The sequence below is a fragment of the Mustelus asterias genome, chromosome 1, assembly GCF_964213995.1.
Source record: "Mustelus asterias chromosome 1, sMusAst1.hap1.1, whole genome shotgun sequence".
Lineage (NCBI taxonomy): Eukaryota > Metazoa > Chordata > Chondrichthyes > Carcharhiniformes > Triakidae > Mustelus > Mustelus asterias.
In genome coordinates, this window is record NC_135801.1 from 116,344,868 (window position 1) to 116,363,870 (window position 19,003).

The following is a 19,003-nucleotide window of genomic DNA, read 5'->3' on the forward strand; positions in this document are numbered from 1 at the left end:
GCCTTTTCATTTTTTTTTGGGATCAGGAATCAGACCTCAATCATTGGCCATTTAAGCCACGTCCACCATTATAAAAAAGCAAAGATTCAAAGGGGTCTAGCAGCTGTTAAAATTCAGTCAGAGCTCTGTGGCAGCCACTGCCACTGTAGAGTTCACGGCCCCAGAATCTTGTCTTGTGACCTCTGCTTTGGAAAGCCCTGGGTTGGAGAGATAGGGAGAGGAGAGTACATGGAGGAATTTGAAAACAAGAATGAGAATCAATACATTGCTTAATAAAGAGCCAGTGTATTTAATTGAGATGTGGAGATGCCGGCGTTGGACTGGGGTAAACACAGTAAGAAGTTTAACAACACCAGGTTAAAGTCCAACAGGTTTATTTGGTAGCAAAAGCCACACAAGCTTTCGAAGCTCTAAGCCCCTTCTTCAGGTGAGTGGGAATTCTGTTCACAAACAGAGTTTATAAAGACACAGACTCAATTTACATGAATAATGGTTGGAATGCGAATACTTACAACTAATCAAGTCTTTAAGAAACAAAACAATGTGAGTGGAGAGAGCATCAAGACAGGCTAAAAAGATGTGTATTGTCTCCAGACAAGACAGCCAGTGAAACTCTGCAGGTCCACGCAACTGTGGGCGTTACAAATAGTGTGACATGAACCCAATATCCCGGTTGAGGCAGTCCGCGTGTGTGCGGAACTTGGCTATCAGTTTCTGCTCAGCGACTCTGCGCTGTCGTGTGTCGCGAAGGCCGCGAACAGTGACCAAGACACCACACAACCCTGCCACAGCAACCTCTGCAAGACGTGCCGGATCATCGACATAGATGCCATCATCTCACGTGAGAACACCATCCACCAGGTACACGGTACATACTCTTGCAACTCGGCCAAGGTTGTCTACCTGATACGCTGCAAGAAAGGATGTCCCGAGGCATGGTACATTGGGGAAACTATGCAGACGCTGCGACAACGGATGACTGAACACCGCTCGACAATCACCAGGCAAGACTGTTCTCTTCCTGTTGGGGAGCACTTCAGCGGTCACGGGCATTCGGCCTCTGATATTCGGGTAAGCGTTCTCCAAGGCGGCCTTCGCGACACACGACAGCGCAGAGTCGCTGAGCAGAAACTGATAGCCAAGTTCCGCACACGCGGACGGCCTCAACCGGGATATTGGGTTCATGTCACACTATTTGTAACGCCCACAGTTGCGTGGACCTGCAGAGTTTCACTGGCTGTCTTGTCTGGAGACAATACACATCTTTTTAGCCTGTCTTGATGCTCTCTCCACTCCCATTGTTTTGTTTCTTAAAGACTTGATTAGTTGTAAGTATTCGCATTCCAACCATTATTCATGTAAATTGAGTCTGTGTCTTTATAAACTCTGTTTGTGAACAGAATTCCCACTCACCTGAAGAAGGGGCTTAGAGCTTCGAAAGCTTGTGTGGCTTTTGCTACCAAATAAACCTGTTGGACTTTAACCTGGTGTTGTTAAACTTCTTACTGTATTTAATTGAGCACAGGGGTGACTTGGCCACTTAGGATATGAGCAGCAGAATTTTGAATGCACTTAAGTTATAAAGGGTGGAAGATGAATAACTGGCCAGATGTGTGTTGGAATAGTTGAGCCTTGAGGCAACAAAGGTATAATTGAGGGTTTTGATAGTAAATGCTGAGGTTGGGACGGAGTTTGGCAATCTTAAGGAGGCAAAAATAAGCGGTCTTAGTGATGGTGTGGTTATTAGGTCGGAAGATATGCCACCAAGATTTGAACCGGAGGGGGTGGAGGGTGGAGGAGTTAGTGTCCATCTCTGGATTCTCCTCCAGTCCTACAATCCTCAGAATTCTGCAATCTTCCAACCCACCAAAAGGTACCTGCTGCTTTCTTGGCTTTCCCCTTGATGCCTTTGCTGCTGTTCCCTCTGGCTCTGTGCAACAACTTGCACTTATAACATAACTTTTGCACAGAACTGTGAGTCAAAGCTTTTGTACCCAGGCGTAATGGAAAAATGGATGGCAAAAGAAGAATGAAAAAACTGGAGTGGTTTAAAACTCACCGGGGTGTGGGCTACTTCCTATGTGCAACCTTCCCAAAGAGTAAAACAAACATTAGTTTTGTAGTAGTATTTTAGATTGCTACGGCACCCCCTTTAATGGCATGAAACAATATTTTTCCATGCACATCTGATTTGTCAACTTCTTAATGTTTTATTTACAGTAACAACAGAGCGGCCAATCCAAGTAAATGTTGTAAAGGTGAAGAAATCAGATAAAGGGGATTTCTACAAACGGCAGACTGCATGGGCACTGCGAGATTTGGCTGTTGTTGATGCTAAGGATGCCAACAAGGTATGATGTGAAACAGTTAAAGGCCTGAGAGGCCACTGATAATTATGCAATATTTCAGTCCAAGTGATTGTCCTTATAAAGATATAAACCGTGAACAATTAGAGATCCAGCCTGATATCTGAGTTAAAGTTAATCGTGTTAGATACCTTCAAATGCTGCAGCAGCTTTCTGTTGGAGAAAATTTGGGGCACATTGTTGTTTCAATTTTTGATGATCAAGGTTAGTTACTTGCTTTATAAGTGACAGCTTTTCATCTGAAAACCAAAACTCTTCTAACACAACTTATTACTCTGAGCTAGTTTTTCTCTTCCCCTGCCACAACCACCCCACTCTCCATCTCCCATTTGAGCTTTGACAAAGGGTCATCTGAACTCGAAACGTCATCTCTTTTCTCTCCTTACAGATGCTGCCAGACCTGCTGAGATTTTCCAGCATTTTCTCTTTTGGTCCCATTTTATGTTGAGAAGTCATTTTGGGTTTCAGAACACCTCTTAGTGCATTAATGTTTGAATTAGAAGTTGAATTGAGCTGTCTGAGACCAGGTAAATTAGCAGATTCATAATGAACTCGAGTAATTGGCTCTCATTTTGCTGCATGCATCTGTTAGAATATGGTTTGATAGGCAGAGAGAAACTGGCAAACATCCAAATTGCATCCTGGAAGTGCACATCCTGTCAATTAATTGTGAAACATTGGCTTTGTTAAGCACGGAAGTCCATAGCCTAGTGCCCCACCCTACCAGTTAAAGTAGTGTCAAGGAGAATACAGAATAGAATGCTAATGGAGAAAAATTGATTTGAACTAGAAAGAAAGCACACAGCTATATTTTCAAGTAAAGCTTTTCCTTACCCTTGCCTCTAATCCCCCCCGCCCAAAAAAGGGTAAGTTTAATTAAAATTTAAAAACCCTTCCCTTATAGGAGATATTAATCATTATTTACTCTGTTCCACAGAACTCCACCAACCTACATAATCAGCAAGATGTACCAGTACCCAAAAATGGGAGGGTGAGTAAGCCAAACATCTCCATAGGAAATCTTAAAAGCTTTCTGATTCTGAGTGCTAGTTGGGAAATACCTTTGCTGGGAAAAAAGAAATCCTGAGCAAATACACAATGCTCAACTGGTACTGAAATTTCCCTCTTTAAACCTCACAAATAGCATCCAGAACTGGAAAGGATACTGATCTATAGGATTTCCTGTGGAATGTTTTGCTGACAATTTGGAGCTGGTGTTAGATGAGCAGCTACAGAGAAGGAGAGCCCAGAACTGCCTTTGTCTTATTTTCAGTATTTCTGTTGATATCAATTTGTGGAGCCAAAAGGTTTTATTCCTTTAATTTAACACAATAATGATTATCACTGGGCCGACTTTCTCCTTCCTGCAGTGCAGCCACTACCACAGCTCATAAAGATGACCGGACAGAAAGTTGCGCATTTAGATCTTGTGAATACAGTCTTGCCATGTGCCTCTCGTTGCCCGTGAGAATCCCTCATTTTGGTTAGACAAAATATAACTGGTGAACTTTGCTCTTAAAAATTGGTACATTAAGGTCACATTATGGGACACACTTGGCAATGAAGTGTATCACTTCTAACATTTCATGATATTGACAGCTCTGTAGCTATCAATAACAAATTTCATTTATAGAGTAACTTTAATGTAGCAAAACATCCCATGGCACTTCACAGGTGTAATTTTAAAAATTGGCACCAAACCAAGGAAGGAGATGTCAGGAAGGGTAATTAAAACCTTCTTCAAAGGTCAGGCACTTTAGCCGGGTCTTAGAGGATGAGATGAAGTTGAAGGGGCAAAGAAATTTAGTGAGGGAATTCCAGGGTGTAGGACCAAGGCATGTGAAGGAATAATCTCCATGGATGAGACAAAAGTGTACAAGAAGCTGAAGTCAGGCATAGAGTTAGGAGGACTGGTGGAGGGGAGTCGTTGAGAAAAAGGTTTAAAGGCTTAGAGATAAGGAAAGACCATGAATGGGTTTTAAATATGAGAATGAACTATTTAAATTTGGCTACCGGTCATCCAAAACCACAGGGTCAGTGAAGACAGGAACAGGACTTGATTTGAGATAGAATTTTGGATGAGCTGAAGTTTACAAGTGTTGAAGGATGGGCAAGAGAGAATTGGAAGAATCAAGTCTGGAGAAGGTAAAGGGATAGGTAGAGTTTCAGCAACATGGCACAGAAAATGTTATGGCAGTAGAAGTAGTTTGTTTCAGCGATGCAAAGAAGGTTAGGTTGAAAATGGCAAGGTTGTTAACAGCCTGGTTCATCTTTCCAATATTGTCAGGAAATAACTTATCAGACTTGAAATAAAATTCAAATGCAGCTTCAGAGCTTAGTTCTTTGACTGAGCGGGAAGTATTAATTTGAGTACACAGTTAAGCTGCACCAAGGAGCCTGAGATACATCGATTACATCCCAACTACTTCATCTCCTCAAATATTTTTCTACAATTTAGTGGAAACTAAATGGATTTGTATTATTCACATTTGCAGGAGAATCCAGAGTTCGATTTGCACTTTGAAAAAGTTTACAAGTGGGTTGCCAGCAGCACAGCAGAGAAAAATACCTTTATCTCCTGTATATGGAAACTTAATCAGCGGTACCTTAGAAAGAAGATTGAGTTTGTCAATGTTAGCTCACAGTTGTTGGAAGGTAAGACCTTGTGTGATGATGATGACCTCTTTTAAATAAATTGCTGGTCTCACCTTAGTGTAATGAAAGTTTTAAAATATATTTCCTACTTGTGTTACACGATTGTGATGATTTGCTGGTTAGTTTGGACACTAAATATTTCCTTCCAGTCTCTCTCTCTCGCAGTTTATTCTGTTCCTTGCCTCTCTTTCCATCTTCTGTTATCTTTTCAGTTCACGGTATTTAAATGCAAATAATTGGCAGCTGCGAAAGGTTATTACAAAATATTCTTGTGATGGATAATGATGTGTGTAATTTAATATTCTACAGGTCTTTCTCTACAGGTCTGAATAATAGATCCATTACAATATTGGAATATAGTCTTTGTTTATGCTACTGATTGCTTTAGATCAAGTCCAGTTTTAAAGTTATAATTTCACTGTTTGTATATTTTATTCCTTGTCCTTTCTAGAATACACAGTATGGCCAATGACTATAGGATGCACTGCTGTACATAAAATTTGGATTGGTATAGTGCTTTGTGAATGGGTATTTTAATTTGCTTCTGTAAATATTTTTTTTCTAATTTTAAATTACTGAAAAAATAACTTCAATTGCAATACCATTACTTAAAAACACATTGTGATGGTGGATGTGGCAAGCCCAGCTGTGTTAGAGAACTCGCTGTAATATGGTACCTTTTTGTAATCTGTATTGCTGTCTGTTGCTGTAATATTTCTTTGCTTACCTTCCTTTAATTCTCTTTCTCTATTCTTTCTCTGCAAAGAACTTCCTAAAGTTGCAGAAGGTTGGTAACATTTTTCTTACTTTTGTCTTTCCGGTGTAATTCTGTAATTTATGCGCCACCTTATCTAGTGCAGTACAGGGGTTCAAATAAAGAAAAGAAAGAACTTGCCTCTATATTGTACATTTCAAGGTTTTGAAGCAACGTCCCAAAGCACTTCACGTACAATGGTCTGTTTGGCCAAACCTGTGCTTTTCTGGGTGAAAAGAGGCTTTCTGATATTACAAGTGTGACTATGAATAGGAAGTATTGGAATGTACTAATGACCTCTGCATTGTCTGATAATATGGTTAACTGTTTTTACTGATGGACTGTTACCTTTCGAAGAGCTTATTAAAATACCTAGGCCCCTATCCTCCAAGGGTGCCAGCCTTTTTTCTCTCTCTCTCAAGTAAAAAAAATTTGGTCTTTGGGATTTAATCCTTGAAATTCTGAATCTGGCTTTATATCCGAAAATATAATTTAAAAATCACAAAAGATAAAAGGAATCGTTGACCTCTTGTTTCCTTTCTTACATGCATGTTTTGTTCGGGTCTATAATGACGCTCTCTTGCATCCCTTTTTTCATTTGGTGTATTCTTTCCACCTGAAATGTTAACCTATCTTTTCAGATTCTGATGAACTTGTTTATTTCTAGCATTTTCTCTTTTAATTTCTAATATTTTCCTGCTTCCTGTGTTTTTGTTGTTCTGATTCTGAAACAGATTACAGCAGTGTTAGCAAGTTGGTGCCTGCAGCAAATCATTTTGGATGGCATCGTAAGAGTGCACCCATTCTGTTTTAAGAATGTGACTGAAGGCTACAACTCTTCTTTTGAAGGCTTTCTGTTTCATACCTTTAAAATTTAATCTTTGGTTCTTTGCAAGTCCAAGGCTGACCAGTTTTCACCAGATTCCTCCATGTTCATTCATAGCATATTCGGCCAAGTGTGCATGCTGACATCTGTTGAGTAGGGATTTTTCATGGCTTGGAGAGAATAGCTTGCTTTAAAGTAGAAAGGTGTTCACAGTTGAGGCAGTTATCACTGGACTAGTAATCCACAGACCCAGGGTAATGCCCTGGTTCGAATCCCACCATTGCAGATGTTGACATTTGAATTCAATAAAAATCTGGAATTAAAAGTCCAATGATGACCATGAAACCATTGTCGATTGTCATAAAAACCCATCTGGCTCACTATTGCCCTTTAGGAAAGGAAATCTGCCATCCTTATCCAGTCTGGCCTACATGTGACTCCAGATCCACAGCAATGTGGTTGACTCTTAACTGCCCCTCTGAAATGGCCCAGCAAGCCACTCAATTCAAGGGCAGTTAGGGAAAGGCAATAAATGCTGGCCCAGCCAGTGATGCCCAGATCCCATGAACAAATAAAAAGTGTCGGGGGGAGTGACTGAAAGCAGAGTTGAAGAGATGCATTTTGAAATGTGAGGTTGGAGAGCGTGTTGCAAGCAGTAGTGCTGTGCCACTGAAGATGGAGAAGGATGTGATGAGATATGTAAAGGTGAGTCAGAGACGCACAAGGAAACATAATGCAAGCAAAGTTTTCGGCAGACATCAGTTTGGGAGCGAAGCAGAGTAAACCTAACTACCAAAATGAAAGTCTATTGAGGCACTCACCTGGATAGGCATGCTAAACATCCAAACCATATCAAGACTGTCACAATTGAGTTGAGCTGGTCATGGAGTTAGAATTTCTGACAGTTGCTTAACAAAGAAAATCATCTGTGGGGAGCTTGAGTCATTTAGTCAAAGGAAGCATTACAAGTACACTCGAGGCTTAATTTAGAAGTTTTGATATTGACTTTGAGTTCCTGGGAGAAGCTCGACCAGGACCACTGCACTGGCGCGACCAATTAAAAAGTGATGCAGCCTCCTAATGCAAGTGGATTTCAAAGGCAGAGAGAAAACACAAGTATCCTGAGCCTGCAACTCATCCAAAACCCGTCTGTGGCACCCTGTCCCATTTGCAGTAGAAGCTACTGGGCACAGATCAGTCTTAGCAGTCACCAATGTACTCACTGGAATCTTACCAAAAGCCCAAGGTGAAGAATATAGTCATTTTCACCTTGAAGGATAAAGAAGAGATTTGGCATTTATGGAATTCAAAAAAAGGTGTTTATGGAATCCACTCCTGGGACAATGCTGGAGGTGAAGATAAATTCGAGTAAGATCACAGTTAATGCTATTTTGTGTAATTTTGAGTGATCTGTTATTAGAAAAATCTTTAAAGTGTATAGCATAGATTCACCAATATGAGATCAGATTTCATTATGAGGAGAGTTGAGAAACTACAAGTATTTCTACTTGAGCAGAGAAGATTAAAATGAGATTTAATCGAGGTTTTAAAACATACAAGGCTGTTGGTAGAATGAATAAAGAAAGTCAATTTTCTCCAATTCGAGAGTCAGTAATGAAGGGCCATTATGGAAAGACTGATGCCATTGTTTTTGGTCCCTGCTCCAAACTCCAGTCCCGAGCCACTGACTCCATTACTCTGTCTGACAACAGTCTGATATTAAGCCAATCTGTTCACAAGTTTGGTGTCACATTTGATCCTGAGATGAGCTCATATTCATGCCATCACTAAGACTATCTATTTCCACCTCTGTAAAATTGGTGCTTCAAAATTTATGTTCAGAAATTGTGCTGAAGTTGCAAGTGAATATCACAGAAAATACTATGTTAGTTTGCTGTCCTAGGATATGTTATGTATTATGTTCTTGTACTTTCCCTTTTGCCTTATGAAAATGCAAGATGACACTTAATTTCAACAAAATTTAATTAAGGATTTTGGACTGGAAAATATTAGTTATATAATTAGTACTAATTTCATTATCTTTTCATGGTGCGAAAGTGACGATTATTAATATTACAATTCTATGATCACTGAAAATGTAAAGTGGTTTTTTTTGACAAATGTGTGTACCAGATGATGATGAAGGATAAAAAATCTAGACTCGATTAAAATTCTAGCTGAACAATTGGTGGAGTTTTTTCCCAAAAAATATTCAAAGAAGATAGTTCATCCACTCGGGCCCTATTCATTAAATACTTTTAAAAATAGTTTGAAGAATTGTGAATTAGTAATGGCTCTTCAAAAAAGGGATTACAGTATGATCTTTCTATTTTGAAGCAAACGGTATTTGGATTGTTTGTGGGGAAATGCCCTTAATCATAATGCACAACTCTACAACTTGTTGTCTTGTTGTTATTTTTTATTTTGTGGCTGTCATTGGAATTTGATTGCTTATTTGAACCCCTGAGTACAATATAATATGTTGTGAACTGCTTTTAGTTTTCTTTTGTAGGCCTTAATTCAATGTGCAAAATAAGGTACTAATGAAAAATGGATGAATTAAACCAGCATTATTTGAAATACAAACACTTTTCCTATCCTGTAATGTGCATGTGTGATTAATATTACAATATAGAAATAGAAGCATAAAACATTTAGAAATTAACGCAAGTCCTGGGATAAGCAACATTTGTGCATTTCATTCATCTTTTCCAAACTGCTGGATATACTCTGCATTCCGCGCAAATGTTTTTCATATATACACTTAAGGATGTATCACCAAACATTATGAAACATGACTAATAAAACATACCACTAGGCTCCTGTTTAACTGGAAAATATTTACTTAAGCCAAAATGACCACAGTATATTACCATACTTTTAACTTCAAAGCCAGTTAATGAGAGTCTTTCAGAAAATGTCATCATTTTCAGTCATGCTAGGTTTCTTGTCCTTTTCAGCGAGCTACTCATGTCATTGTCCATTAAGTGAACGATACAGGTAATGTGTTGGGATGATCGGTTAATTTGATGGTTACAGTGGAATTTTGGATTGAAATTTCTACAGAGAAAATTATTCTATAATTTATTTTGAATGTAAAATAGCTAATAGTTGCCTTCAATTTTTTTGTTCTATTGCTTAGTATACTTATTGATATTTCAATGAGCAGTAATAAGATGGAAATAGAATAGCTGATAGCAGTATGATTTTCGGCTCTCAATAGACTTGTTAGAGAATTTACAGTTATTACTTTGAAAGCGGTGCAGTAACAGTAGCTGCAGAGTATTGTTCTGTTTCAGGAGCTGCGTCCTGGTCTAAATCAGTACGTAGCTCTGAATCCTGGGGTATGTTTCACATTTTCTGTTTAGTAACGTCTAATATTCATGAAAATCATCAATCATAATTGATGTTTGCTAACTTAGCTATGGTGCACCCCAGTATTAAACACAAAACTACCACTTGTCATCTTCTGTGCAGCCAGTAACTAATATCAGTTTAAAATTGAGAGTTTTTTTTGAAGTGTAGCCATTTCACTGTGTTTTTCCCTTCACTTAGTCCTGAACTATCTTTTGAAATGTAACTTTAAAGGTACCAAATGTGTCTTCCAGTAAATGATTTATACCTTTGCTGCCAAGTTTGTTATTTTTTAATCAGATTGTAACATTCTGAAATTTAATCAGTCAGCATTTTATCAATTTCTCCAGAGTCTGTTCCAAGTGGTGAAAATCAGAGTACGGCTGGTGGAGATGAGGAATCCTTGGATGAATACCAGGAGTTGAATGCACGGGAGGAACAGGATATTGAGATAATGATGGATGGTTGTGAATATGCCATCTCAAATGCTGAAGCATTTGCAGAAAAACTGTCTAGAGAATTGCAGGTGCTAGATGGGGTGAGTATTAGAATATGAAAAACATTGCTTTAATTGTTTGTTCTGTGGGACCATTTTCTATGTTGGAAAGATGGGTTGCCTGAAATTAAATGACTACAGTATGTTCTGTGCCAAGCTTTGCCTGCATATTTGATGTTTAGAAACATAGAAAAACTACAGCACAATACAGGCCCTTCAGCCCACAAAGTTGTGCCGAACATGTCCCTACCTTAGCGATTGCTAGGCTTACCTATATCCCTCTATCTTACTGAGTTCCATGTACTTATCTAAAAGTCTCTTAAACGACCCTATCGAATCCGCCTCCACCACCGTTGCTGGCAGCCCATTCCACACACCCACCACCCTCTGAGTGAAAAACTTACCCCTGACGACATCTCTGTACCTACTCCCCAGCACCTTAAACCTGTGTCCTCTTGTGGCAACCATTTCAGCCCTGGGAAAAAGCCTCTGACTATCCACTCGATCAATACCTCTCAACATCTTATGCACCTCTATCAGGTCACCCCTCATCCTTCGTCTCTCCAAGGAGAAAAGGCCGAGCTCACTCAACCTATCCTCATAAGGCATGCTCCCCAACCCAGGCAATATCCTCGTAAATCTCCTCTGCACCCTTTCTATGGCTTCCACATCCTTCCTGTAATGAGGCGACCAGAACTGAGCACAGTACTCCAAGTGTGGTCTGACCAGGGTCTTGTATAGCTGCAACATTATCTCACGACTCCTAAACTCAATTCCTCGATTGATGAAGGCCAGTACACCATATGCCTTCTTAACCACAGCCTCAACCTGCGCAGCTGCTTTGAGTATCCTATGAACTCGGACCCCAAGGTCCTTCTGATCTTCCACTCTACCAAGAGTCCTACCATTAATATTATATTCCGCCATCCTATATGACCTGCCAAAATGAACCACCTCACACTTATCTGGGTTGAACTCCATCTGCCACTTCTCCGCCCAGTCTTGCATCCTATCGATGTCTCGCTGCAACTTCTGACATCCCTCCACACTATCCACAACGCCTCCAATCTTTGTGTCATCAGCAGACTTACCAACCCATCCCTCCACTTCCTCATCCAGGTCATTTATAAAAATCACAGAGTAAGGGTCCCAGAACAGATCCCTGGGACCTCCGTGCAGAATATGACCCATTGATAACCACTCTTTGCCTTCTGTGGGCAAGCCAGTTCTGGATCCACAAAGCAATGTCCCCTTGGATCCCATACCCCCTCACTTTCTCAATAAGCCTTGCATGGGGCACCTTATCAAATGCCTTGCTGAAGTCCATATATACTACATCTACTGCTCTTCCTTCATCAATGTGTTTAGTCACATCCTCAAAAAATTCAATCAGGCTCGTAAGGCATGATCTGCCTTTGACAAAGCCATGCTGACTATTCTTAATCATATTATACCTCTCCAAAAGTTCATAAATCCTGCCTCTCAGGATCTTCTCCGTCAGCTTACCAACCACTGAGGTTAGACTCACTGGTCTATAATTTCCAGGGCTATCTCTACTCCCTTTCTTGAATAAAGGAACAACATCCGCAATCCTCCGGAACCTCTCCCGACTCCATTGATGCAAAGATCATCGCCAGAGGCTCAGCAATCTCCTCCCTCGCCTTCCAAAGTAGCCTGGGGTACATCTCATCTGGTCCCGGCTACTTATCTAACATGATGCTTTTCAAAAGCTCCAACATATCCTCTTTCTTAATAGCTCAAGCTTTTCAGTCCGCTGCAAGTCTGCACTACAACCACCATGATCCTTTTCCATAGTGAATACTGAAGTAAAGTATTCATTAAGTACCCCTGCTATTTCTTCCGGTTCCATACAAACTTACCCACCGTCACACTTGATAGGTCCTATTCTTTCATGTCTTATCCTCTTGCTCTTCACATACTTGTAGAATGCCTTGGGGTTTTCTTTAATCCTGCCTGCCAAAGCCTTCTCATGACCCCTTCTGGCTCTCCTAATTTCCTTCTTAAGATCCTTCCTATTAGCCGTATACTCTTCAAGATCTCTAACATTACCTAGCTCCCTGAACCTTTTGTAAGCTTTTCTTTTCTTCTTGACTAGATTCATTACAGCCGTTGTACACCACGGTTCCTGTGACCTACCATAACTTCCCTGTCTCATTGGAATGTTGCTATGCAGAACTCCAGACAAATATTCCCTGAAATTTGCCACATTTCTTCCGTGCATTTCCTTGAGAAAACCTCTTTCCAATTTAAGCCTCCAATTTCCTGCCTCATAATTCCCCTTACTCCTATTAAGCACTTTCCTAACTTGTCTGATCCTATCTCTCTCCAATGCTATTGTAAAGGAGATAGAATTATGATCACTATCTCCAAAATGCTCTCCCACTGAGAGATCTGATACCTGCCCAGGTTCATTTCCCAATACCAAATCAAGTACAGCCTCTCCTCTTGTAGGCTTATCTACATACTGTGACAAGAAACCCTCCTGAACACACCTAACAAACTCCTCCCCATCTATACCCCTTACCCTAGGGACATTCCAATCAATATTTGGAAAATTAAAATCTCCCATCACGCCAACTGTTATTATTACACCTTTCCGGATCTGTTTCCCTATGTGCTCCTCAACATCCCTGTTACTATTGGGCGGCCTATAGAAAACACCCAGTAAAGTTATTGACCCTCTCCTGTTCCTAACCTCCACCCACAGACTCTGTAGACAATCCCTCCATGGTGTCCATCTTTTCTGCAGCCATGACACTATCTCTGATCAACAGTGCCACTCCCCCACCTCTTTTGCCTCCCTCCCTGTTCCTTCTGAAACATGTATCAAACAATGTTTGATACATTGCAAAACATGTTTGCTTAACCTTTGGACACTTCAGACAACCACGGCAGCTGGTGGAATTTGAATTTGTTTAATAAATCTGGAATACCAAGTTAGTTGTTTATTGTTTTCATTGGAACATTGGAGGATGAGGAGAGAACTGATAGCTTTACGAGATTATAACAGGCTTGAATAGAGTGGATAGTCAGAGTCTTTTTCCCAGGGTTGAAGAGTCAATTACTCGGGGCATAGGTTGAGACTGAGAGGGGGAAAGTTTAAAAAAGATGTAAAGGGGCAAGCTTTTTGCACAGAGGGTGGTGAATGCCTGGAATGCGCTGCTGGAGGAGGTGGTGGAATCAAATTCTATAACAATGTTCAAGAGACATCTGGATAGATACATGAATAGGCAGAGAATAGAGGGATATGGACCATAGAGGTTTACAGCACGGAAACAGGTCCTTCGGCCCAACTTGTCCATGCCACTTTTTTTTTAACGACTAAGCTAGTCACCATTTGGCCCATATCCCTCTATACCCATCTTACCCAAGTAATTGTCTAAACGCTTTTTAAAAGACAAAATTGTACCTGCCTCTACTACTACCTCAGGCAGCTTGTTCCACACATTCACCACCCTCTGTGAAAAAATTGCCCCTTTTGTATCTCTCCCCTCTCACCTTAAACCTATGCCCTCTAGTTTTAGACTCCCCTACCTTTGGGAAAAGATATTGACTATCTAGCTGATCTATGTCCCTCATTTTACATACCTCTATAAGATCACCCCTAAGCCTCCTATATTCCAGAGAAAAAGTCCCAGTCTATCCAGCCTCTCCTTGTAACTCAAACCACCAAGTCCCAGTAGCATCCTAGTAAATCTTTTCTGCACTCTTTCTAGTTTAATAATATCCTTTCTGTAATAGTGACCAGAACTGTACACAACAGAGGCAAGTACACAAAACTGTACACAGTAGAGGCTGTGATCACGTAGAGGCAAGAAAATATTAAACGAGAGAGGCATCTGTGTCGGCACAGATCTGGTGGGCTGAAGGGCCTGTTCCTCTGCTGTATTGTTCTTTGTTTTTAATGGTGACCATGAAACTAAAAACAATCAATTGTTGTAAAAAAAAACCTCATCTGGTTCACTAATGTGAAGGAAATCTTCCATCCTTACCTGATCTGGCCTACATGTGACCCCAGACCCACAACAGTGTTGGTGACTCTTAGTTTACCTCTGAAATTGCCTTGCAAGCCACTCAATTCAAGGGCAATTAGGGATGGGTAACAAATGCTGACCTTGCCAGCGACGCCTATATCCCAAGAATGAATGAACAGGAAAGATCCAATTTTCCTCCATTAGTAAGCATATATAAAATCCAGAATAGGTGGTAATTTTCAAAGATGTACGAGACTGTTTTTGAATCGAGGCAGTTGAAAAGTCATGTGAAAGACAATGCTTGAAATGTCAGCAAAGCAGTCAGTGCCAATTTGAAAAAGTTCTGACAGTTTCTCTTTTCAGGAGTTTCAGGTTCTGTTTCTTAAAGATCATTTATGAAAAATGAAATAGTTCTGCAATCTATTTTATGTTTGAACTACTCTTGGAGATAAATAAAAGAATTTCACCTATTGTATGCACATTTTCATTATTTGTACATTTGCTTTATATTTTAAATATTAGATCAATGCGATTCTCTGCCATTTTCAAAGGTTGAAATGGGATCTTACAGATGTATAAACAAAACTTAAACTAGTGTAGTACCTAAAAGTATTCACTGGACAGTACTTATTTGTTTTGTTTCCCCGGGTTACTGAAAGCTTAACCACATTTTAAGAGAAAGATAGATCAAAGGTTTGGGGGGCTGGGACTCACCAGTGAGAGTGATTTCAGAAACAAGGGCTAAAATAATTTATACTAAGTGGTTTTAAAAAGATCCAAAAATGTCATATTGACATATACTTTGCCTAACGTGGAAATTGTCTCATCTTTAGGCCAACATCCAATCGATTATGGCTTCGGAAAAGCAAGTGAACATTCTAATGCAGCTGCTGGATGAGGCACTTAAAGAAGTAGATGAAATTGAGCATAAACTGAGTAGCTATGAAGAAATGCTACAGAGTGTAAAGGAGCAGATGGATCACATCTCTCAAAGCAATGACCTCATACAGCTCAGTAACACTAACAATATGAAGATTCTGGAAGAAATAGAATTTCTAGTGGTATGTGAGATATCCTTTTCCTCTATTCCTTCCCATTCTAGTAATTAATTATTATTGGTTGCTGAGTTAATGTTGAAAGTGCCTATGTCTACAATTTTGCAATAAAGTTTGAAACAATGTACTTAAGATGTGAATACTAGCCAGTCACCTGTGGTATTTTAGTTGAGGATGCCAAGTGGATTTCTTACAGGATTCGAAGCCAGGTGATATATGCATCTGTTTGCAAGGCCATGTGTTTTTCCATTTTGTCCTTATTTTATGTGATTCTACTATAAATTCCTATAACCATGTACATAATCAAAACTGCCCATGTAAACTTGTCATATAGTGATAACGTCTTATCCCAGTTGTGATGCTGCAACAGCTAAATTGGAGGAAATGTTTCATTACAATGTGTTGTTTACGTAGGCAGTTTCCATCATAATTATCAGTATTGGAATTTTTAATGGTAGAAGTTGGTAGGAGATCTGCTTAGATATAAATTTTTAGTAGCTTTTTACTCAATCTTCTACGGTATTACATAGACTTCAAGGGAAGCGAGGTTGCAGGGAGTATTGAACAGGCAAAATTTAGTTCTCATTTTAAATTCGTACATTCGGTCCTTGTTTTCATATTCCTGTTACTAACTTCGGCTCAGTCGGTAACAACCATGCCTCTGAATCAGACGATTTGTGTATCCAAATCCCACAAGCGAGATGGGGATCTCAAAAACTTGGCTGAAACTCAAGTGCAGTACTGAAGGAGTGCTGCATTGTGCTGAAGGAATGCTGCATCCTAAGAAATGCCCTCTCTTAATGAGACAATAAACTGAGGCCTAATCTGGTCTCTTATGTAGATCATAGTACCGGTAAAATCCCTACTGTGCAGAAGGGGGCCCTTTGGTCCATCGAGTCAGCACTGACTCTCCGAAAGAGCATCTTACCCTGGCCCACTGCTTACCATTCTATTTGAGGGGTATGTTGTTCCTAATGTCTATGAATTCAAACTGCAGCTTGCCAACTAGATTATCCTTCCATTCATAGGAAAGTGAGGGAGATGGATGAGGTTTTTTTGGGCAGGGTAGGTCAGGTCAGGATAGCTCCACAAAGACATGTATCACTCTAGTGAAATGATCAGGCCAGATTAAAAGGATTAAATTATGAGGACAGGGTTGTACAGACTAGGCATGTGTTCCCTTGATTATAGAAGATTCATTATGTTTGAACTCATTTCCCATAGCAATGCCTTGATTAATCAGAGTTGACTTTACTGGTTTGAAGTTAAATAGAAGCTTGGCAGTTAACTGTTCCTGGGGCGTTCTCCATTGCAATGCCACTGCCAATCTGAATCCACTTGCCAACCAGTCAGCACACTCTGCTCGTGGTAATAAATTGATGTTCCCTTTGAGATTTGGTATTCTTGCGATTCTGCCCTGAATAGTGCAAGATGAAAAGCTTTGACAATGTGTAGGCGGCACAGTGGCACACTGCTGCCTCACAGCGCCAGGGACCCAGATTCAAGTCCCGGCTTGGGTCACTGTCTGTGTGGAGTTTGCAAGTTCTCCCCATGTCTGCGTGGGTTTCCTCCTGGTTGTCCGGTTTCCTCCCACAGTCCAATGATGTATAGTGGCCATGCTAAAATGTACCCTCAGTGTACCCGAACAAGCGCCAGAGTGTGGCGACTAGGAGATTTTCACAGTAACTTCATTGCAGTGTGAATGTAAACCTACTTGTGACTAAAAGATAAACTTTTTTTTTACCTTTCCAATTCAATCAAATCAAGTCCAATTCAGAGTCTCAACAAGTTGAGACATTTCCGATCCAAGCTGACAAGACAGGGCCTCCGCTCCTGTATTGGGCCTGATCCACATGAGCCAAGCTCATTGGAGTAGGTGCAGACTCACCACCTCCAAGGCTTGATCTCATTTGCATCTTAGCCAAAAGGCCGAGATGTCGCTTTTTAAAATTGCTTCAAATGAAGCTTAAATGTAACCTAATGATCTCAACCAAGCGCAGCATCCTATCCACACTACACTTGATCTTAGCCAAAAGGCCGAGAAGCGATAGCTGCTAAAAGATAAACTTTTACTTTAGCTTTTTTTTCAACATTACTCTAGAAATAAATTATTTTCTCTGGTGTGTGTGAATCCAGAACAAGTGCATAACACATTCGAGTCATGCTGTTCAGAGGTCATGTCAGGAAGTATTTGTACAAAGTAAATGCAAATCTGGAACATTACCCCACCCACCCTCTCAAAAAAAGAAAATTCTTGAAGCTAGGTCAGTTGGAAACTGAGGTTGATAGTTTTTCGTTAGTTAAATGTATTAAGATGGGTAGCTGGAGTTAAGATACAGATCAACCGTGATCTAATTGAATGTTAGAACCGTTCAAGGGCTGAATGATCTACTCCTCTTCCTGTGGAAACTTGGATCCAAGTTAACTCTCCATAATAGACTCTGCAAAGCAAATCCCAGCTCAATGGGGATAATTGGAAAACATATTAAAGTTGTGTGCTGATGAGCTGAATGGTTCTAGCTAGTTAAAATGAACTGCACACTTGACAGTTTTGAAATTGTGGCTATGTCAATCTGTCCCTAAGCTCTCTGGAGTTACTAAGTGCCCCTATAGGGAATCAATGGGTGCACTCCGCATTAGCTAAATGGAATCCCTAAAGGCAGGTGCAGAATGGCAGCTTGGAGCTTCTTAAACATGGTAATGAGTTTTTAACATGTATTAGACTGTTGTCAGATTTCTTGTGAATTTAGTAGCATTGAGTAATGGGTGAAGCAAAATAGCTTCCAGTGTTGCCATTGTAACCTTTTGTCTGAATACAAAATTGAGATTTTAAATCGATATCAGAGGATTGATTATTCCATCTGCCAAATAGGATGAAAAGTTCATTAAAACAAAATTCAGGAAAAACTCAGCAGGTCTGGCAGCATCTGTGGGGAGAGAATCAGTGTTAATGTTTTGAGTCCAATATGACGACTTCAGAATTGAAGAGAGGTGGAAATATGATGGGTTTTATGCTGTTGAAGAACTGGTGATGGAGGCGTCAGGTGGAACAAAAGAGAGGGGTGTGGCAAATCAAAATGGAGAACAGAATTCATGGTCTGAAATTGATGAACTCCGTGTTGATTCCCGAAGTCTGTAAAGTACCTAATTGGAAGACACGGTGATCTTCCTCCAGCATGCGTTGGGTTTCACTGCAACATTGCAGCAGGCTGAGGACAAATCTGAGCATGAGGGCAAGATGGTGAATTGAAATGGCAAGCAAAATGGAAGTGAACTAAGTGGAGGTGTTCCACAAAGCAGTCACCCAATCAGTGTTTGGACTCCCCAGTGTAGAGGAGACTGAACTGTGAGAGACAAATACAGTAGACTAAATTGAAAGAAGTACAAGTAAGTTACTGCTTTATCTGGAAGGATGGTTTGGGGCCTTGGACAGTTAAGAGGGAGAATGTAAAGGGATAGACATTACACTTGCGATTGCATGGAAAGGGGATGAAGTGTTGAG

The 19,003-nt window shown here is 40.3% G+C and overlaps 1 protein-coding gene across 9 annotated transcripts in view; it reads left to right on the forward strand.

Moving 5' to 3' along the window:
- The window catches only part of exoc1 (exocyst complex component 1), a 73,868-nt gene that overhangs the window by 11,839 nt on the left and 43,026 nt on the right, over nt 1-19,003 (forward strand). For 4 of the 9 annotated variants that reach the window (XM_078217364.1, XM_078217371.1, XM_078217379.1 and 1 more), the window contains exons 3-6: nt 2,221-2,351; nt 4,862-5,021; nt 10,306-10,493; nt 15,280-15,507. In XM_078217364.1, the coding sequence (XP_078073490.1) occupies nt 2,221-2,351; nt 4,862-5,021; nt 10,306-10,493; nt 15,280-15,507 (707 nt within the window). Of the gene's footprint in view, nt 1-2,220; nt 2,352-3,303; nt 3,358-4,861; nt 5,022-5,787; nt 5,809-10,305; nt 10,494-15,279; nt 15,508-19,003 lie in introns of all 9 variants that reach the window. The other 5 variants (XM_078217323.1, XM_078217339.1, XM_078217347.1 and 2 more) reach the window with 3 other exon arrangements.